Here is a 21,969-nt window from a genome sequence, read left to right as displayed (position 1 = left end):
CGCCACTGCGCCCTGCACCTCCGCACGCCCGCAGTGGGTGCGCCCCCCACGCCGCTCCCAGGGCCCCCGGAGCGCCCAACGGCCTCCACGCCCCCCAACCCAGCCGCAGCCCGGCGCCCAGGACCTCCTCTGCCTTCCCGCAGCTTCTCCCGGCGCCTCCTCCGCGCCCTGCCTCCCACACGTCCTCCGAGGTCAGGCAGCCTCGTCGCCCGGTCTCCGCCGCGCCTAGGCCGCCTCCACGCCCCCGAAGCCTGCGCCTACCTCCTGCCCTACGGGGGCCTCTGCCCGGGCCTGCGCCCCCTCCTGAGCCCCAGCCCCCGGCACCGCCCGCCCTCCCGGAGCCGCTGCCCGGGGACCACGCCTCCGCCCCGGCCGCGTACGCCGCGTACCTCTCGCGTTCCGGGAGCCTCTGCCCGGGCCCGCGCCCCCTGCCCAGATCCCGCCCCCGCCCCCAACTACCAATACCTGGAGCGCAGCCCCCGCGCTGGGCGGCCCGCGGCCCGCGATTGGCCGCCGCTCTCAGGAAGCCCGGCCCCGCCCCCTCGGCCTTGGGGTTCGGGCCCCACCCCTCTGCCCGCCGCCGCCCCCCGCCGGCTGCCCTGCGCCGGGGGCCCGGGAGCGAGAGCCGCGAAGGGGCGGCGGCCCCCGTGCCTCCCAGGGCCCCCGTTCCCGCCGAGCGCAGGAGGCTGCGGCGGCGTATAGACGCGGACGTGCCACCTTTAACCCTCCAGCCCCAGAGTCAATGTTTGCCAGGGCCCCAGGGGCGGGCCCGAGGCCAGCGCGCCGCCCGGGCAGAGGCCGCGCTGGAAACGTCCCAGCCAGCGTGCTTGGGAACGTGATCTTGTTGCGCGAACGCACGGGGCAGGAAAGGGTCGCGTGGGCGGGGATGGTGCGTGGATGCCGGAGCCACGGGCGCTTGGGCTCCGGAGCACACGCGCGAGCGGATGAAGGACGGGGTGGCCGAAGCAGTGGATGCGTGAAGGTTCTGAAACGCGCGTGCACGTGCGCGTGGATGCCTGAGGTCAGGAGTGTGCGCATGCGTGCCTGCCTAAGTGGGTGAGTCGTCGTCTGAGCCCGGGAGCCGTGGAGCGTGGGAGAGGGAGACGGGCGCGGGTCAGAGGGAGCAGGCAGGGGCCAGGGGAGAGGCTAAGAACGAAGGGGCAGGAGTTCCCGTTGTGGCTGGGTGGGTTACCACCTGGACTGGTATCCCTAAGGATGTGGGTTCCATCCCTGGCTTCCCTCGGTGGGTCAAGGATCCCGCGTTGCCGAAAGCAGCGCGGTGGGGTGTGGAGATGCTCAGATCTGGTGTGGCTGTGGCGGTGGCGGTGGTGCAGGCCTGCAGTGTGGCTCTGATTCCACCCCTAGCCTAGGAATTTACATATGCCTTGGGTGCGGCCGTAAAAAGCAAAAATAAATAAATAAAACCAAAAACCAAAAACCAGGAGGCAGAGAAAGCCGGCAGTTATTTCAGGAATTCTCCCATCTGTCGTCTTCTCCATCCAGCACGTTGTCAGGACCCTATGGGATTAAGGAGGTGTATGGACAGACGGACTAGACATTCCTCTTCTGCAGGAACCGAACAGCTGGGCTTCCTGCTCTAAAAATGTCACCTGAAGGGTTGGGGGCAGGCGTCCTGGAGTGGGTCACCTCCCCACCACACTGGCTGCTGCCCCAGCAGATCCCCCCATGTCACTTCTGCACCCTCTGTGCAAACTGCAACATCATTTTTTAGAAGGCTGAGGCGGTCCTCGTGGTATTAGGAAAACTGTTTGGGGAGTTCCCAATGTGGTTCGGCAGTAATGAACCCCACTAGTATCCATGAGGATGAAGGTCAATCCCTGGCCTTGCTCAGGGGGTTAAGGATCCGGCGTTGTTGTGAGCTGTGGTGTAGGTCACCGATGCAGCTTGGATCCTGCATTGCTGTGGCTGTGGTGCAGGCTGCAGCTGCAGCTCGGATTCAACCCCTAGCCTAGAAACTTCCATATGAGTTGGTAGATCCAGCATTTGGAGTGGATAAGCAATGAGGTTCTGCTGTGCAGCACAGGGAGCTATATCCAGTCATTTGTGATGGAGCAGGATGGAAGATAATGTGAGAAAAAGAATATATGATACATGTGCAAACAGGTCACTGCTGTACAGCAGAAACTGACAGAATGTTGTAAGTCAGCTATAATAAATTTTTTAAAAAAGAAAACCCTTTTGGCCCTACATGCACCTCTTGAACGTGGGGAACCCCCCACCTCAGGTTTCCACACCTCCCACTTTGAGAACCAATACAATTTAGATTCAAGAAGTGACAGGGGAAAACTTTTAAATGCCCAAGAGAGAGAGGTCGTGGCCAATGCAAAACCTCATTAGCAATCAGGGCGTAGAGTGTGGACGTCCCCCGTCACCCATCAGACTGGGATTCTTTGTTGGAATTCTCCCCACGGGGAGCAGGGATTGGGCAGGCTTCAAAGCCCTAGGGACTCCCGAGTGTGTTGGAGAAAGGGATTTCCTGTGACAGGGGGAGAGGCCATGGAGAAGGGGCCCCAGATTCTCAGGACATCTGTTCACGGGGATGGCATCCTCCACGGAGAGCCGCCAGCCTCAGGGAACAGATGCCGGAGGTGTTTTTAGCAGCCCGTTACTGATGGACACAGAGATGTTGCAGAAATCTCATCCAGGAGTTGTTTTTGTGGGCTTCCTTTCCACAGTCTGGACATCTATCTGAAAACCGTAATTCAAAAAGCTCCCATGCACCCCAAAGTTCATAGCAGCACTATTCACAATCGCCAAGGCATGGAAACAACCTACAAATCCATCGACAGAGGAATGGATAAAGAAGAGGTGGGTCATATGCATAGCGGAATATTACTGGGCCATGAAAAAGGATGAAAAATGACATTTGCAGCAACAAGGATGGACCAAGAGCCATCCATACCAAATGAAGTCAGACACAGAAAGACATCTCCTTTGCCATCCCTTTCATGTGGACTCTCATAGAAAATGATACAAAAGAACTTATTTATAAAACAGAAACAGACTCACAGATTTCACACAATCAAAGTTAGGGTTACACGGTTACCAGAGGGGAAGAGGGAAAAATTGGGAGGATGGAATTCACAGAGGCGTGCTGCTGTATATAAAATGGATAAGTAACCAGGACCTACTGTCCAGCCCAGAGAAGTGCTGTCAACATGCTGTGATAACCTCGATGGGAAAAGAAATGGATATAGGTATGGAGGTGACTGGTGTGCTTTGCTGTATACCCGAAACTAACACAACATTGTAAGTCAACTCTAGTCCAATAAGACTTTAAAAAGAAAAGAAATCGCATCCAGGTGACAGACCTGGGCGAGGTCTGCTGGAAAACACAAGGGCAGGGCCCCAGCTCATGGCACTCCGTCTCCAAAACGCACATCTGTTCGGCGATGAATATATGGCTGGTCTAAGGCAGCAGGCAAAGGACTCGGGCCTCTCTGCCCGTCCCCCCGCCCCCCGTGGGCTGTGTGCACAGCCTGGTCCTTGCGGAGCAGCGGTACAATGTCTGCAGGCCAGACTGAGCCTCTGGATATCTTGACAACGTCGCTAAAACGGAGCCATCGGCTGGGGGAAGAAGAGGGTTTCTTCAACTCAAAGGGCATAGGGAAGTGCAAGAATGACATTCCGGGCTGGCGGGGGGTGCGGGTGGCAGTGGTTCCTGGCATGGCCTTGATGGGTTGGGGACAAAGTGGGCGGCGCCTTAATCGCCAAGTCGAAACCCTGACATTGAGAAAGCAGAGTCTTCCAACCTCATCCCAAAACCGTGTCCTGCTGATAAAGAATCCTAAGGCGTCCCCGTCGTGGCTCAGTGGATCAAGAACCTGACGTAGTCTCTGTGAGGATGCAGGTTCCATCCCTGGCCTCACTCAGTGGGTTAAGGATCCCGCGTTGCCACAAGCTGCGGTGTAGGTGGCAGATGTGTCTCGAGTTGGGTGCTGCTGTGGCTGTGGCTCTGATTTGACCCCTAGCCTGGGAACTTCCATATGCCTCGGGTGCGACCCTTAAAAGGGAAAAAAAAAAAAAAATCCTAGGAATTCCATGTTCTACCCAGCGCTCAGGAGGGTGGGTAATAATACCAGCTGTTGATAAATTTGTAAGAGGATCACCTAACTCTCACCTCCCCAAGCCCAGCACGCTGGGCTGTGTTTGGCTCCCAGCTCTCCCTGCATCTTTATCCTCCAGAGTGAACCCTGGCTCAGCCCCGGACCAGGGGCTGCATCAGGTTCCCCTGGGAAATTCTGAGAAATGCACCCTGTCCAATTCCCCTTTGATGTGCCCCTGCTGTCAGAAAACTGAGTCAGAGAGCTGGTCCCCTGTCTTAACAAGCACCGCCACCCAGGCACCCTCAAGCCAGAGAAGCGTGGTTGTGATGGCTGACATTTGGACTTGATGGGAAGGTGACAGCTGGAGCAGGGTGACTGGGGAGGGTGGGAAGCCGGTGGCAGCTGGAGAGAGGGATGAGGGTAACCAGAGAGATGCTGAAAGCAGAGATTGAGGACCGCCCCCCCCCAAGCAGGCTGCCTCTGTCTCTGCACCACGCTCACCCCAGCCCTCCCACCAGCTCCATCCTGTGTGCCCTCAAAGCAGGGCATAAGGCACTAAGTCACAGGCAATCTTCCCAGAGCCCCGGGCAAAGGGTAGGTCCATTTTTAAACCCAGAGCAGGCATCCTCCTGGGGGCGTTGCAGGTTCCTGTGTGTGCTGGTCTCCAGGAAGCTGGGAGAGGGGACACCTGGTGAGCTGTGGGCGCCATCAGCGACATCAGAGGGCGCATCTCACCCCCGCGTGCCTGACCAAAGGTGTTTGCCAACTGCAAAAGGCAGCTGCCTTCTCGCAAGACACCATTCAGAGAAAATGGGTCTGTCATTGGTACCCCAGACACAGAAATGTTGGAAAGTGAACAGGACCCTTTGGGGGACATGTTTCAAGGCCAGAAGCCAGAAAAAGATGCCAACCAATCGGATCGCTGGAAGGCCTATGAAACTGGAAAGGCCAGTGTGAGAAGGAGAAGAGAAAGCCTGCAGTGCGGGTATGTATCTGTCTGCTCGCATCACAGTGGCAGTTATGTTTCCACATTGTATCAGGTGAGCCCAGGGAGATACGAAAAAATGATCAGGGCGAGCCACGTGGTGTGAAAATAAGCAAAGCATTTACAGCACCTGCTCTTGGTTGCCGTTCCACCACCATTTGTCTTGTCCTTATTGTCAACAGAGCTGCCACATTCCTCCAGGATTCATGCACCCCGGTTTTAGCGAGGGGCTCTGTGGCCCATTGTGTGTTGGTGAAATGAGGGGTCAGCTGGTGGCTTCTGGAAGGAGCGCTTCACTCTTCCTTTTTTTTCTTTCTTTCTTGCTTTCTTTCTTCCTTTCTTTTTGTCTGCGCCCACAGCATATAAAAGTTCCTGGGCCAGGGATCAAACCCATACCATTGCAGTGATGATGCTGGATCCTTAACCTGCCAAGCCACCAGGGGACTCCTAAAATACCATCTATCTTCCTTCCTTCCTTCCTTCCTTCCTTCCTTCCTTCCTTCCTTCCTTTCTTTCTTCTTTCTTTCTTTCTTTCTTTCTTTCTTTCTTTCTTTCTTTCTTTCTTTCTTTCTTTCTTTCTTTCTTTCTTTCTTTCTTTCCTTTTCTTTCTCTCTTTTCTTCTTTTTATGGCCACACCAATGGCATATGGAAGTTCCCGGGCTATAGGTTGAATCAAACCTGCAGCGGCCAGACTACATCACAGCCACAGCAACACCAGATCTAAGCCACATCTGTGACCTACACCACAGCTCACGGCAACACCGGATCCTTAACCCACTGAGAGAGGCCAGGGATCAAGCTTTCGTCGTCATGGAGACTATGATGGCTTCTTCATCCATTGAGCCACAACCGGAACTTGGAGATCTTCACTTAAAAGAGTAAAACAGGGAGGAAATGGTCTTAATAGGGCCTCCAGATATTAGTGGGTGAAGCTGTGATGGCCGGAGCTACTGCAGCCATCTTCTGCTATGAGTGAAGCTGGTGAATGCCCTGCGAAGGGCAGGGTCGCAAGACACAGAGAACCTGGCCACAAATAGACCCACATTCAACCCTCAAATTACCCTCAATCCACATGCCCTGAACCTCAGGAATTCCCCTTACAAGCTACTATCTTTATATTTTAGCCATTTGGAAATGGGGTTGCTCTTACTGTAGCATAAAGGCAACCTCATTTATACCATGTGGCAGAAGTCCTCAAACAGCTTGGTCACTAGAGTCCTTGACCCTTGGGAAAACTAATGACAAACCCAAAGAACTTTTGTTTAGGTAGCTTATCAATATCCATATATGCTGTTAGAAATTAAAATGGAAATTTTTAGGTATTTATGAATATCCATATTTTCTGTATTAGAGATTAAAACTCAGAATTCTTGCTGTGGTGCAATGAGTTAAGAATCCGACTGCAGTGGTTTGGGTCACTGTGGAGGCTTGGGTTCCATCCCCAGCCTGGTGCAGTGGGTTAAGGGATCCAGTGTTGCCACAGCTTCACTGTAGGTCACAGCTGCAACTCAGATGCAACTTCCATGTGCTGTGGGTGCAGGAACTTCCATATGCTGTGGGTGCAGCCATAAAAGTTTTTTTTTAAAAAAAAGGAAAAAGAAAGAAATTAAAACTGAAATATTTAGATATTTATAAATATCCATATTTTCTCTAAATCCATATTTAGACATTGAAACTGAAAATTGTGGGTATTTGTTTACTTACTACGTTTAAAGGTAACAACAACAGTAAACCCATTCCATTTAAAATAAATAATGTATTTTTTTGAAAAAATAAATATATTTTCCCAAAAATTTAGGGGGAGGAGAAGAGTGGCACTATTTTATATGTTTGCAAGTCCTCATTTCTGGTTTAATAGAACAGAACCAATGTCTCACGTTTGCTTCTCCATTTGTTCTGTTGCAATAATAGTTGAGGTTGAAACAGATGAAGAAAATCTGGCCTCAACCACATGGGTAGTTAGGAAAGAGAGGAGTATTTTAATCAACTTTTCACACAGACTGGGGACATTCTTCTCGGATGCTGCACCAAAACTTGATAATGGCTAGTTTCTTGATGCTGCTATGATTTCAGCACAGAATCTGGAAACCTATCAGCAAATTGTGTTCTCTGTACAGTTAAAATCCACAAGTTGATCTTCAGACAAATCTTTTACCAATTTAGGATTTTGCAACATCCTGTATGAGTCCTGTGGAGATGCTCCAAATGCTGCCACATTTTATTTCAATGTATATATATATATATTTTTTTTTTTTAATTTTCCTTTTTACAGCGGAACCTGGACCATATGGAAGTTCCCAGGCTAGGGGGTCAAATCAGAGCTGTAGCCACAGCCACAGCAACACCAGATCCAAGTCACATCTGCCCCGTACACTGCAGTTTGCAGCAATGCTGAATCCTTACCTCACTGAGCAAGGTCAGGATCAAAGCCGCATCCTCAAGAGAGACAGCTTCAGGTCCTTAATCTGCTGAGCCACAACGGGAACTCCCATAATATATATTTTTTAAAACCTCCCGTTTGTGGATCTCTCTCGTCCATTTTGTCATCTACAAGTCTTTAGCCAGAATAACCAGAGGCAGCAGCTCCTGTGTAATATAAAGGCTGTAGCCTGAGCAAGAAGTTCTGCTATGCACTGAATATGTGGTGTGCCCTCAAAACTCTGTGCTGGGGAAGCCCTGATCCCCGGCGGGATAGTGTTAGGAGGTGGGGGCTTTGGGACGTGACTAGGGTAAGATGAGGTCCTATGGGGGGGGCCCCATGATGGGGTTCAAGTCCTTATAAGGAAAGGAAGAGGCACGGGAATTCTCTCCAACAGGTGAAGACTCAGCAAAGAGGCAGCTGTTTGCCACCCAGGAAGGGAGCCGCGCCCGGAACTCATCTGCCCCCCGCTGTGAACTCAGGCTCCCAGCCTCCAGAACGGGGGCGGGGGGGGGAGCAAAGGCCTGATGCTGAACCCCCCAGGCGGTGCTGTTCGGTGAGAGCTGCCCAAGGGGATTAAAACATCTCCATTCATTCCTTCTTCTCTCTTGCACATTCATTCATTTCAAGGGTGCCTTCATCGCGAAGGCTGGTTTCCCATTGGAGTTGCGGCCTCCCTGTGTTTTCTGAAGGTCAAGTTTTTCTTTTTTCTTTTGGCCTTGGCCGCAGCAGGTGAAAGTTTCTGGGCCGAGGATTGAACCTGCATCACAGCAGTGACAACACCAGATCCTGAACCCTCTGAGCCACAAGGGAACTCCAAAAACCTGGTTTAAACACCCAGAAAGAATTGCAGGAGTTCCCATTGTGGCTCGGTAGGTTAAGACCCTGACATAGCACGAGGATGCAGGTTCAATCTCTGGCCTCACTCAGTGGGTGAAGGATCTGGGATTGCCACAAGGGGTGGCATGGGGCACAGACATGGCTCGGATCCCGTGTGGCTCTGGCTGTGGTGTAGACCTGCTGCTGCAGCTCTGATTTGACCCTTAGCCCAGGAACTTCCATATGCCACAGGCGTGGCCACAAAAGGAAATAAAAACAAGCTTGGTTCAACAGCCAGAGGTGATAGTGAAGGATTTTGCTCCCATCCCTGGTTTAATTAGTTGCCCCTCACCTTGGGGTGGGGGGGGGGGCAAAAGATCACATGTTGGGAAGGTCGCAGACATGCTTCTCTTTTCTCCAGGGAACTGGGAACATCATCTGTCTTCCCGTGGACCCTGAACACACCCTTGGCTGTTCATCAACAGGCAAGTCTGCTGGACGCACACCTGTCTGCGGGGGGGGTGGCCAGGGCGGGGACAGAGGGACACGGCTGCGAAGCACAGATGTGCCCATAGGCGGCTGTGCCGCGGGGAAGGCAGTGCGTTTATATTTGCATCCGAGGGGGACGTGCCTCCGTCAGGAAGATGTGACTTGGGCCGCGGCCAACCCACGTCACCCAAGCGCTTCCACATCAGGAACCAGAAGAACACGTGGTGTGAGGCCACACGGGCTGGTTCTACTCCCTCGGGAGTGCGACCTGCCCACTGGGGTTCCGGGGACGCGGCTGGCCCCTGGACCCCTGGGCCCTCTTTGTCACCTTTCCCTGACTCTTCTCTCACGTTCCTAGCGAATCCCACACGCCTTTCACCAGGAGCTCAGAGAAAAGTGGTGTTAGGGGACATCCGGTGTCCTTTTTTTTTTTTGGTCTCTTTAGGGCCATACTTGGGCATATAGAGGTTCCCAGGTGAGGGGTTGCATCAGAGCTGCAGCTGCTGGCCTCCACCACAGCCACGGCAACACGGGATCTGAGCCTCATCTGTGACCTACACCATAGCTCACGGCAACGCTGGATCCTTAACCCACTGAGTGAGGCCAGGGATTGAACCTGCATCCTCGTGGATGCTAGGTGGGTTCTTAATTCACTGAGCCACAACGGGAGCTCCCGTAGTTACTGTTTTGACTTTGGAGTGTTCATGGTAAGGACTACAATACATTATCATTGCCTGTGGAACTAGTTATATCTTTACAATTTATTGTGTTGACACCCATATATATGTATACACGTGTAAAATATTTTTTGTTTTGTCTCTCTAGGGCTGCACCCACGGCACATGGAGAGTCCCAGGCGAGGGGTCCAATTGGAGCCGAAGCCACAAGCCTAGGTCACAGCCACAACAACCTGGGATCAGAGCCAAGTCTGCAACCTACATCACAGCTCACGGCAACACCGGATCCTTAACTCACTGATCGAGGCCAGGGATCGAACCCACATTCTCAGGGATACTAACTAGTCAGATTTGTTTCTGCTGAGACATGATGGGAACTCCTAAAATATTTAACTTATTGAAAAGGTTATACATATATATATATATATCTTCCTATTAAAATAGAACATATGTGTGTGACACTGTCACAGCTGCTACTCATAATGGCATTTGGTGTTTCTCATCAGAATCAAGTCATCATTTATTTTGTGAACTTTCAGAATCGCTCCTCAGACAGATTTTTTTTCGTGGCTTAACAATCTAAGAAATCATTCTTTGCCAAGTTGGAAGTGCTTGTTTCTAAAGCTAAACAAAATGGAACACAATGTAATTGAATGCTTTCATATAAAATTATTATGGGGCTTGGCAGTATCAGAAAATCTAACTGGAAAAGATCCTTGGGTGGGGTTCCCTGGCGGCCAAGCCGTTGAGGACCCAGTGTTGTCACTGCTGTGGCTCAGGTTTGGTCCCTGGCCTAGGAACGTCTGTATGCCATGGGTGCGGCCCATCCGTCAATCAATCGATATTCTTGGGGAATATATGAACTGGAGCACTGTCTCCGTCTTGCAAATTTTTCAGGATTTCCACTAGCAAATTTAGTGAAAACTAATAGGCATTACGTCTTCCTCTGTTGACCAAATTTGTGAAATTCTTGTGCAGGTTGTTTTCGACGATGTTTAAGACTCCGGATCGAAGAATCATATATTGCAAAAAACGATATTGCCAAAGCTCTAAGGCTTAACTCCCTGTAGGAAAATATGTGTCTACCGTTACAGGATTAATACGTAGTTTCCTCGTTACAAAAGAGTTGTTAGAATCGAAAAACAGCAGGTGGAATTCTCCGCCCCATCACGCCCTTCTCCTCAGTGCACAGCATCTCATTTGCATGCAAAAGTCGTCCCCTGGACTAAAACCCAGCCACCAGGCGACACTCCTTCTGCACAGAGCTAAGACCAGGCGGCCTTGAGGAGGCTGCCAGGCCAAAACGAAACAATGTAACTCTATCATGAGCCCAGAGTTGGCAGCACTGGATGGGCTCCAAAAGCAATTAACTCGCTGACCCGAATCCTCAGAAAGCTGTGGAATCTCTCACTTGACGAGTCTGCAGGGTAACTGTCACCCCGTGTTGTGGACCGAGGGGCGGGCAAGGGATCCCTTCTGCCCAGACCCCACAGAAGATGCCTTTGGAGGTGCATTTTGAGAGGCACGGAGACCACAGGTGGAGAACAGTTCTGGGGCGCCGTTGCCCCTGCAACAGCGGGCCCTGGACTCAGGCACAGTCCCTCCCCTCCACGGAATTAATTTCTAACCAGACGTGTTCAGACAGCCCCCAGGAGCAGCAAAAACCCTCCAGTGGGAATAAAACCAGCCAAACACTGGAGGAGATGAGGACCCTCTGAAAGGACCGCCTGCATTTGGGGCCACTCAGAGGATGTCATTTTCATCAAGGCTGCGTCCCCTGAACTTGCACATCCAAGAAACATCATTTCCTTGTTCCCCGGACCTGAGTCCCGCATCGACGGGTGAACTTCAGGAAAGACAAATGACTTGCTCCTTCCTGGTTTCAGCTGCATCGTAGGCAGCGGGATCAGCATTCCGAGTCTGCCAAAACGGACAGCTTTCCAGAACACACGTTTCTTTGTGCCTTTACGAGTGAAAAGAATTGACTAATTTTCTCAGAAACGATGCCTGAGCTTTTCAGGCATTTTTGTGTGTGTGTTTGTAAATAGCATCGGGGGACTCACCTAACTATGTTTCTGAGTCTCTGAGCGAGCTTAATTGAAAAAAAAAAAAAAATCGAAGGAATTCCCATTGTGGCTCAGCAGGTTAAGAACCCAACTAGTATCCAAGAGAATGGGGGTTCGATCCCTGGCCTCGCTCAGTGGGTTGGGCATCTGGTGTTGCTGCAAATCGTGGTGTAGGTCACAGATGGGATTTGGATCTGGAATTGCTCTGGCTGTGGTGTAGACCTGCAGATGCAGCTCTGATTGGACCCCTAGCCCAGGAACTTCCATATGCTGCAGGTGCTGCCCTAAAAAAGAAAAAAAAGAAGAAGAAGAAGAAGAAAAATTCACAGACCAGAGAAAAATGAAATAACATGTCTTAAAAAGGTTGATGGGTTCAGAGCAAGAATTCCCACCGAGAGGAAAAATTACATGGTTGGCTGGTGCGACTGTGAGAATCTGTATCTTGAAGAGCTGCCTGCTGAGCAGAGTCCTTCTGACACCGATGGAGGAGGCTGGGGGTTTTACACAACAGGGTCCCCCATCCGCCCCCTGCCTTGCAACACACGTCTACGTGACACTTGTCAACAGGCGAAGAGAGGACTTCCCATCGTGGCGCAGTGGTTAACGAATCCGACTAGGAACCATGAGGTTGCGGGTTCGATCCCTGCCCTTGCTCAGTGGGTTAAGGATCTGGTGTTGCCGTGAGCTGTGGTGTAGGTTGCAGATGCAACTCGGATCCTGCGATGCTGTGGCTGTGGTGTGGGCCTCGTGTCTACAGCTCCGATTCGACCCCTAGCCTGGGAACCTCCATATGCCGCGGAAGCGGCCCAAGAAATGGCAAAAAAAAAAAAAAAAAAAAGACAACAAAACAAAACAAAAACAAGTGAAAAGAGAGACCTGAGAGATTTAAGGATGACTATCTCGCATAACCCAGCCATAAAAATAAGAGGGTTTGGATGAAAACGTCCCCCTTTCAGGGTGTGTGAAGTGGCTTTTCTGAGAAGTCAAAGGATGCAGAGAGAGCATGAGTGAATTTAATCAACAAAATGTTAGGAGTTTCCAGTGCGGCTCAGCAGGTGAAGAACCCAACACAGTCTCCATGAGGATATGGGTTCGATCCCTGGCCTCGCTCAGTGGATTAAGGATCCAGCGTGGCTGCAAGCTGCAGTGTAGGTCACAGATGTGGCTCAGATCTGGTGTGGCTGTGACTGGGGTGTAGGCTGGCAGCTGCAGCTCTGACTAGACCCCTAGCCTGGGAACTTCCATATGCCGCAGGTGTGGCCCTAAAAAGAAGAAAACATGTTAGAAAATGTTTGCTGAAGATAGCAACTATTCTGCTCCAGATGGAGGGTCCTTCTTTCCCTTTCAACTGGCTGAGATGTTGGGAATCTTCTTAAACAGGACTGCAAGGAGTTTCAGAGAAACCACTGCATGTGCTCCAATCACGGAGTCCAAAAACCGCTGCCAGAAAAAGCCCCAAATCCTCACTACATTCTCTGAAAGAAGATGAAAGAACCGGTGACGGGCGGATCCTATGCAACCATCTGGGCAACGAAGAAGCTTCACGGCCGTCGGAAGAAAACGCAGTTTGAAAGCCAGATGCTATGACATCAGCTGAAACAGATGGGCATTAAGTGAACTGCACGCCCCCACATCTGTATAATATGTGTGCAAAATGAACTATCACAGGATATAAATCATAGTGAATGTGCCGTCGAGAGAAAGAAGAAAATCTTGCCAAAACCGCTGAAAAGACCATCCAGGCGTGTGGAGAGCTGGATGCCTACAGAATGTGAGCAAGAATGCTTGCAGAAAAAAAAAATCAGAAAATCACTCTTTCTGTTGCCCAGCTTTATTGAGATATGATTGACGTGCAGCATTGTATCAGTGTAAGGTGCTGTCTGCAATGATTTGATACCTGTATACATAATAGCAATAGCATCCTAGCCTTAGCTAACCCCACCACTCTGTCACACAATTACCAGTTCTTTTCCTGGTGAGACTGTTTAAAACCGACTCTCTTAGCAACTTCCACTCGGATTCTACAGATGCTGCAGTATCTTTAACCACAGAGTCCCCACACTGTAGCGTTAGACCCCCAGGACTTATTCATCGTATTAACTGGAGGTTTATAGCTTTTGACCAGTTACCTCCCCGTTCCCCCTCCCGCTCGGCATCCCCTGGAAACAAAGCCCTTCTCTGTTTCTCCGAGTTCGGCTGTTTTTGATTTCCACACAGAGGTCAGGTCACACAGCATTTGTCAGAAGGACCTCTTGGTTTTTAGCCATGACCACGAGCGGAAAAGCGTGAGATTTTAGAGAATGCAGTGGGGTGAGAAAAAACCATCTTGGTATCCTAAGAAGATGCATGCATCTGTTCAAATAAAACGACTGAGGGAGAATTTCAACTGGAAAATTTCAGAAACCATCCTTCTACCCCTAGGGGTCCGCAAAGGATATTTGCTGAGGTCCGGGGATGGCTCAGAGGAAGCAGGACTCGAGGACCCACAGGTCAGGACCACGGGAGAACGTCAGGACAGCTGGGTCCTGACGCAGCAACCACTCCCCCAAAGCAAGATCACGCTGGACAAACCCATCGGTGGTGCCCGAGCTGGAAGGGGCTAGTATCTGGACCACGGGAGGGTCCTACCGCTCCCAAAACGAGGCGGCACGCCATTGGCCAGAGCCGTCACGGGACCACACCTCCCACCAAAGGATGCGGATGCTGTGATGCGCTCGGACTGGGTAGCGCGGAAATGGAAAGATTTGGGGGTTATTAACTCCGAACACGGAAGAAAAAAGGGGGGGATGGGGGGCAGACCCTCTGCCTTCTCCAACATCACTGTTTTCAGTCCGCGTGGGCAGCTTGGATTTTCTGGTCTCCACTTTTGACCGGATTCTATGAGATGTCTGATGTGTTGCCACGACCTGACCTCTGCTCACATGAAGAGAAAAAGCTTGTTTTTATTTTCTCCCTATCCCATCTACACCCCTTGCCGCCTGCCAGGCACAACGTGGGGGGGGGGGCTTTTTTCACACACCGAATCATGCACCCCCACTGCCATTTGGCGAGGCAGGTCGTATTATTAGGATACCCACTTTCTTAGATGACGTGATGGAGGCTCACAGAAGTTGTGCAACCAACACAGACATTTGAGAGGAAGGCGCAATGCAACCTGTAACAATATATTAATACAGTGTGTGTGTGAGAGAGACAGAGACGGACAGAAACAGAGAGAGAGGGAGAGATAATCTGGTTTTACAAGAGTAAGGATCAGCCTTGTCTACAATGGTTTATACTTGGACAAAAGGGTGCTCTTTTTTTGTGGTCTTTCTGAAGCGTAGTTGATTTATAATGTTGTGGTCCTTTCAGATGTATAGCAATGATTCAGTTATACATTTTTTTTCAGATTCTTTTCCATTACAGGTTATTACACGATATTAAGTGTAGTTCCCTATGCTAAACAGTAGGTCCTCGCTGGTTAACTATTTTATATATACTAGATGTATCTGTTAATCCCAAATTCCTAATTTATTCCTCCTTGATGTGCTTTTCTTTTGGTACCAAACCTCTGTTCTCTACGCCTCTGAGTGCATTTCTGTTTTGTAAATAAGTTCATTTGTGTCATATTTTAGGCTCCACATAGAAGTGATATCATATGGTATTTGTTTTTCTCTGGCTGACTTACTTCACTTAGTATGAGAATCTCTAGGTCCATCCGTGTTGCTGCCAATGGCATGCTTTTGTCGTTTTTTATGGCTGAGTAATATTCCATTGTGTCTATGGACCACATCTTCTTCATCCACTCCTCTGTCGATGGACATTTAGGTGGCTGCCATGTCTTGGCTATTGTGGATAGGGCTGCAATGAACACAGGGATGCATGTATCCTTTCAAACTATGGTTTTCTCTGGATAGATGCCCAGGAGTGGGATTGCTGGATCCTACGGTAGTTCTATGTTTAGTTTTGTAAGGAGCCTCCATTCTGTTCTCTGCAGTGGTTGCAGCAATTTCCATTCCCCCCTACAGTGTCAGAGGGTTCAAGGTGTCGTTTTTTAAGTGTAAACATGAACACGAAGCTGTCCATCCCCTGACGATGAGACGCATCATAGCTCCTCCTCGTCAGAGGAGATGAGTGTTTCTTTTTACACTATACACCATGCTCTCAAGTCCTTTTTCCAAGAACACAGGGCAGCTCCTTGTGCCTTTTCTCCTGTTTTCAGCCTCGGACCTCCAGGTGGTCGTGGTGATGCCTTAAAGAGAGGCTTCCCCAGAGGTGGCGAGTCACATATTTCTATTCTAAAGCAGCTGAACCTTAGGAAGTCTTTCCTCTTGGCACTTCCCCGACGTTCACCTGTCATTTCTCTAAGCGCAATACTGTCCCTGATGCGTTCATAACCCATCTTGCTGCACATGTTCCCAGTGGGAACATTTCTTCCTTTGGAAGGTGACAGGTGTCCCTCTGGTTCTGCGGGGTCCAGCTGGAACAGGGTGGGGACCGTCTGGGCAAGAATGCCTCCAGGGATACCCGTCCCGCGGAGCCAGAGAGGGATTTTGCAGATGCAGGCGGGGCTCTGTGGCTTCCCGCCGTGTAAGTCCTTTCACAGCTGTCTTTTGTTTGATGTGCAAAACATAGAAAAGAGAACACAGCCACCAAGGCCAATTTTTTTCCCTCCTATGTGCATTTTAAATGATGAAACCCTGTCTATGAGAATTGCAGGAAATGGATAATTACCTTTAAAAACACTTAAGTTCATTTATGTCTATATGTCTGTACATCTGGTCTGCATATGTACACACACACACCCTTTTTTTTTTTTTTTTTCTTTTTAGGGCCGCACCTGCGGTGCATGGACGTTCCCGGGCTAGGGGTCAGATCAGAGCTGCAGCTGCCGGCCTACACCACAGCCACGGTAACACTGGATCCTTAACCCACTAAGCAAGGCCAGGGATGGAACCTGCATCCTCATGGATACTAGTCAGGTTCATTAACTGCTGAGCTGCAACGGGAACTCCTTTTTTTTTTTTTTTAAACCCAAACCATCCTGTTTCCTCTGCCCTAAAGTGTTACTAAAATAGGAGCAAACAGCGCGTAGGTCTTTCAGATGTTTGCGGCTGGAAGACTGTCTACACCTGTACAAAGACAAGTAAACACCAAGAAAAGCACTGCCGTGGCTGCGAGCACTGGTACCCACGGAAAGTCAAAGCGGAAACACAAAACAGGAAAAGCCCTGACATCTGCACAGCACGGCTTCTACCCTGTGTTCACAAATATCAAAACTGTACAATTTCATAGGAAAAGAGCACCCCAAGATCGCTGCCCCAAGACGGCTTCCCCCTCAGCGATTTTGCACTTAAAATTCCAAACCTCGTCTTCCGCAGGTAACGGTAGTTTTGAGTGTAGACGAGTGGGAGCTGCCATGAGGCTCAAACCCGGCCGTCAGGGTCAGAAACCATTCACTCCCCATGCACAGGTTGCATGGACAGGTCCAGATTTCTGACTTAAGGATAGAACTTAACCCCGGCCAAGCATCACACCCCAGCTCGCCGGAAACCCCAACAGCATTCTCCATCCCTGCGAACCCCACGGCCTTCCCACCGCAGCCCCGGTGCCATTCTGCCGCCCCTGTGCCTGGGGACAATGGCCACGGCCACTGGCCTGTGGTTGTCCCAGGGGGCAGCTTTGCAGTTCCAACCAGAGTCAGACTCTCTCTGTCCAGGATTCACGATGAGGCCAATGCATCAAGCAATCTTTTTACAAGCCAAGGTCCGGCTGTCTACCTTACTCCAGGCGACGTGTCCGAGGAGTCAAGAATTGGTTGACAGGCAGCACGTTGAAGAGAAACCCCTCCAGGGCCACAGGTTAAGCCAAGAATGAAAGGGACTGTCCACGGGGTTGGAGCGGGGGGGTGATAAGCGGGGGTCCTGTCTGTCTGGAGCTTTCCTCAGCGTGATCCGGGGAGTTGCGAAGACCTCAGACGTTCTGTGGCTCTGCGAGGAAGATTGGCAACAAGATGTCATCGCTGGGAAATTAAAACAAAAGCAAAAACAAAAACAGGGACTGATCTGAAAGCACTGTTCTCTTGCTTTGCTCTTTCCCATTTATTAAGGGTTTTGAACACTTCAGATGCAATGAGTAACTGTATCTTTGCAGTTACGACTGGCCTTTTTTCTTTTTTTTTTTGCAACAATTGTGTTTTTGGGGGGGTGCCCTGTGATATATGGAGTTCCCAGACCAGGGATCAGATCTGAGCTGCAGCTGTGACCTAAAGCACAGCGGTAGCCAATGCCCGATCCTGAATCCACTGTGCCGGGCTAGGGATCGAACCTGCAACCGAGTGCTCCCAAGATGTCACCCGCCCCGTTGCACCACCACTGGAACTCCTACAACCGATATTTGTGAGGGTGGAGTAGGATTAGTCTTCATAACCTCTAATGGGGGAGTTATTATTATTTCCATTGGACGAAACCAAGGCGAAGTGTGATGCATACACAGTCCCCTTGAATGAAGGGACATCTGTCACCGTGTGGGCGGCCCCACCCCCATCACTCTGCCCCTACAAGATGCACAAGCTCCAGGGTGGGGCTGCGGCGGGCGTACAGTTGCACAGGTCGTGCACTGCCCCTCAGCCCTCAGAGCTGCATCCTTCAGGGGAGACGGGATATCCCAGGCCCCATTCAGGGATGCTGGCTGGCCATCAACATCCGCACCAAACCTTAGAGGGAACTCATCTTTCTTAGATGGTTGATGGGTTTTACAACCAGCAACATGGTGGAGACCCAGTCCTGCCCGCAGTCAGAGGAGTGCCTGAAGGATGTTACCATGTATCTGTGCTCTAAAGATCAGTCTGTGTCCTGAGCTCACTGCCTTTAAGGGAAGGGCAGCCACACCCCATCCTCATCAGACCTGGTGAAGTTATCCCTACAATATTTTTTTGTTATTGTTGTCTTTTTGTCTTTTTAGGTTCGCACCCGTGGCATATGGAGGTTCCCAGGCTAGGGGTCCAATGGGAGCTACAGCAGCCAGCCTACACTACAGCCACAGCAACACGGGATCCAAGCCACTTCTGTGACCTACATCACAGCCACAGCAATGCCAGATTCTTAACCCACTGAGCGAGGCCAGGGATCGAACCTGCAACCTCATGGTTCCTAGTCGGATTTGTTTCCGCTGCACCATGACAGGAACTCCTATCGCTAAAATATAGTTGAACAAGTAAGCAGGATATTTACCTAGTTCCCCAAAGGCTCCAAGCCAGGACAGAGAAGGGCTTCCACCTCTGATAAATGGGAAGGGCATGAGCCATGTGTTTTGTTTTTGTTTTTTAAAGAACAACCATATCTGCTTTAGAAACTCAAGTACAGTGAGGTTGGTGGACACCACATTCCAGCAGGTGCCAGAAAACTCAGAAGCCAGGCTATGTCATAATACTCGAAGGTGGTGCTTTTTGAAAAATCAACACGAGTGCCCCCAAAGGTCCACAATGAACACAATATCAAAAGGTGAAATAAAGGCGGGAGTCAGTCTTGCATTTGTATATCACTCCCTCACTTGCCTCACCCTGAACCTGGCCCTTGGTTCTAATAAAACTTTATTGACATAAACAGGCAGCAGACCTGCAGGCTGTAGTTCACCAGTTTTGTTTTTTTTTTCCTTTGGCTGTGCCCTTGGCCTATGGAAGTTTGGGGGCCAGGGATCAAACCTGTGCCAGAGCGGCAACCTGAGCCACAGCAGTGACAATGCCAGGTCCTTAACCCACTGAGACATCAGGGAACGCCTATGGTTTTTTTTTTTAAATACTGCACTAAAATAGTGTTTCTCTTGATGACTTTGCTTCCTGGGATTCCCCCCCACCGCTCCACCTCCTTATGTTTGTGCCTGAGATGAAGCCTCGCTCTCCTTACCCACTTTTTGCCCTGAGCTCACAAGGTTCGCAAGGGGCTTACAAACTTTGGCCAAAGATGCAAGCAAAACCCACACCCAGTGTCTCTGTAGTGATAAGGGCATGTGGTCTAGAAAGTAAGGTTGTGTTTCATAAGCTCCATTTCCTCCTAAACTTGCAGGGTCGGGTGTTATGGAGACCAAGGCTTGTCCTGGCCGGGAGGTTGGTTCAGCCACCAGCAGAGGGAGGCCATGGGCAGGTTTATGGAATTTTTTTTTTTTTTTTTCTCTTTTTAGGGCCACACCCATGGCATAGGGAAGTTCCTGGGCTAGAGGTCTTTCTGCGACCTACACCACAGCTCACAGCAATGCCAGATCCCTAACCCACTGAGCAAGGCCAGGGATGGAACCTGCATCCTCATGGATACTGGTGGGGTTCATAACCCACTGGGCCATCATGGGAACTCCCTAGAGTATAACTTTTAAAAATAGTCAATCGGGGTTCCTGTTGTGGCGCAGCAGAAATGAATCTGACTAGGAACCATGAGGTTATGGGTTCGATCCCTGGCCTTGCTCAGTGGGTTAAGGATCCGAGGTTGCCATGAGGTGTGGTGTAGGTCACAGACGAGGCTCGGATCTGGCGTTGCTGTGGCTATGGCATAGGCTGGCGGCTACAGCTCCTATTTGACCCCTGGCCTGGGAACCTCCATATGCTGCAGGTGTGGTCCTAAAAAGACATAAAATTAAAATAAAATAAAATAAAACAAAATAAAATAAAATAAAATAAAATAAAATAAATAAAATAAAATAAAAATGGTCAATCACTATATTGTAACCTGTAATTTATATAATATTGTATAGCAACTATAGTTCCATTTAAAAAATTGATAACACAAAGAGATCCTAAAAGCCATCATTTAGATTTGCCTTCAAATCAACCCTGAAGTCCCATGTTTTAAAAAGCTTCCACTTTTAAAACTTTTGGAAAAGTAATAAAATGCAACTAAAATGAGGCATTTTTCATTTTTTCATCATTCACTTTTTGTCTTTTAACGGCTGCTCTTGGGGCATATGGACATTCCTGGGCTAGGGGTCGGATCAGAGCTGCACTGCCAAGTACACCACGGCCAAGGTCAAGCCAGATCCTTAACCCACTGAGTGAGGCCAGGGATCGAACCTGTATCCTCGCAGATACCATGTTGGGTTTGTAACCTGCTGAGCCACAGTGGGAACTAGATTTTTCATTTTAAGAACAAATTTCCTAGATTCGTACGATTCATGTGAGGATATGCTTATCGGAGGTAAGTTGTCTTCATCGTTGTCTATTTTATTAAGAAAATCTTTATTGACGCATCGTTGATGGAGAGTATTAGTTTCATGCTTACAACACAGTGATTCGATACTTTTATAGATTATAATCCATTTATAGTTAGTATAAAACGTCTGCTCTATTCCCGCTTCTGTACAATAGATCCTTGTAGCATATTTACTTGTACATAGTAATTTGTGTCTCTCTCTCTCTTTTTTTTTTTTTTTTTTTTGGCTGCACCTGGAAGTGGAAGTTCCTGGGCCAGGAATCGAACCTGCACCACAGCAGCAACCTGAGCCGCTGCAGTAAAGCAGCATCCTTAACCCACTGCGCCACCAGGGAACTCCCAGTACTTCGTATCTCTTACCCCCACGTCCCATCTTGCCCCACCCCCACCAGCTATGGGGAGGTTGTCTTCCTCATCTGTCCGTCCCTGTCTGTTTTGCTACATGCCTTCTGTTTTTGACACCTAAGGAAGATAAAATCGGGAGCCAAACTTGCCATTTGTCCGGAAACAGTTCCTCCTCCGGTTATACTGGAAATAGCTGGCTGCCGCCCCCACCAGCGTCACCACCACCACAGACACTATGGGAGAAACGATTTTCGCTATCGTGTTGCCTGCAGGAGCAAGAAAAGCAAGGTGGTCTGAGAAAAACATGGCAGCAGGAACACCCGTGTATTGTAAATAACGCTGCGGTCACATGCCTCACTCTCCCCGCCCTCCGCGGCACGGAAAAATGAGCAGATTTCACACAAGAGCCCTGAGGAAGGGATGCTGCTTTTACCCAAGTGGGCTCAGGACCCACATCTTCTCTGCCAAGAGCATCCTACAGTGTCGTACGGGAGACAGGCTTAATGTGGTTTTTGTCCCCATTTATTTGGATGAATTTGTATCCTTTTGGATGTCAAATGGTTACTCATGCCAAAAAAACCCCCAATGAACCAAAAATGCCCCCACAGGCATGCCCTCCAAGCACACTAGGACTCGGGACATAAGCCCTAAGGGAAGAGTTGGTTTTCCCGCACAGAGATCACGGTGGGAAAGGTTGGTGTGACAAAATTCAGTGTGTCCCCATCCTATGTCTGCTCTGGCTACATTCCCAACGTGTCATGGTTGATGGATAAACAGCCACGCTGTGGATGTGGCTCCCGTGATGTTCGGGAGAACGTTGCCAGGGAACCCAGGGATCTGTCGGTCCCTGATGACTCTGTCTCACCTTGTCCCCTGCTGGACCCTGATCTCCAGGGCTCCCCTCCCCTGGTCCAGACCCTCTCACT

At 50.1% G+C, this 21,969-nt stretch overlaps 2 protein-coding genes and 1 long non-coding RNA gene across 29 annotated transcripts in view; 1 reads left to right on the top strand and 2 right to left on the bottom strand.

Moving 5' to 3' along the window:
• Nucleotides 1-693, bottom strand: part of GYG2 (glycogenin 2) — a 36,165-nt gene extending 35,472 nt beyond the window's left edge. For 9 of the 24 annotated variants that reach the window (XR_014836197.1, XR_014836200.1, XR_014836202.1 and 6 more), the window contains exon 1: nucleotides 262-392. The gene's annotated coding sequence lies outside the window, so the exon portion shown is untranslated. Of the gene's footprint in view, nucleotides 1-124; nucleotides 440-465 lie in introns of those variants that run through there. The other 15 variants (XR_014836198.1, XR_014836201.1, XR_014836203.1 and 12 more) reach the window with 3 other exon arrangements.
• A 172-nt stretch (nucleotides 694-865) lies between these two features.
• LOC146394333 (uncharacterized) lies at nucleotides 866-12,381 on the top strand. Of its 3 annotated transcripts, none has more exons than XR_014836208.1 (4): nucleotides 866-1,056; nucleotides 7,869-8,027; nucleotides 8,712-8,775; nucleotides 10,435-12,381. It is a non-coding gene; the product is annotated as an uncharacterized LOC146394333 (long non-coding RNA). The 3 variants fall into 3 exon arrangements; XR_014836209.1 differs by lacking the exon at nucleotides 7,869-8,027 and adding an exon at nucleotides 2,697-5,052 and having other exon boundaries at nucleotides 10,435-11,793; XR_014836210.1 differs by lacking the exon at nucleotides 7,869-8,027 and having other exon boundaries at nucleotides 10,435-10,552.
• A 956-nt stretch (nucleotides 12,382-13,337) lies between these two features.
• The window catches only part of LOC102166402 (Xg glycoprotein (Xg blood group)), a 39,854-nt gene continuing 31,222 nt past the window's right edge, over nucleotides 13,338-21,969 (bottom strand). For both annotated transcript variants that reach the window (XM_085009070.1, XM_085009071.1), the window contains 2 exons: nucleotides 21,193-21,309; nucleotides 13,338-17,491 (listed from right to left, as the gene is read on the bottom strand). In XM_085009070.1, the coding sequence (XP_084865196.1) occupies nucleotides 17,475-17,491; nucleotides 21,193-21,309 (134 nt within the window). In that variant the 3' untranslated portion in view covers nucleotides 13,338-17,474. The remainder of the gene's footprint in view (nucleotides 17,492-21,192; nucleotides 21,310-21,969) is intronic.

Source organism: Sus scrofa, chromosome Y (assembly GCF_054392235.1).
Source record: "Sus scrofa isolate SSC_HxYL_T2T_F1_AM1 chromosome Y, Sscrofa_HxYL_maternal_Yorkshire_Landrace_v2.0, whole genome shotgun sequence".
In the NCBI taxonomy this organism is placed as follows: Eukaryota; Metazoa; Chordata; class Mammalia; order Artiodactyla; family Suidae; genus Sus; species Sus scrofa.
This window is presented reverse-complemented; position numbering and strand designations above follow the sequence as displayed.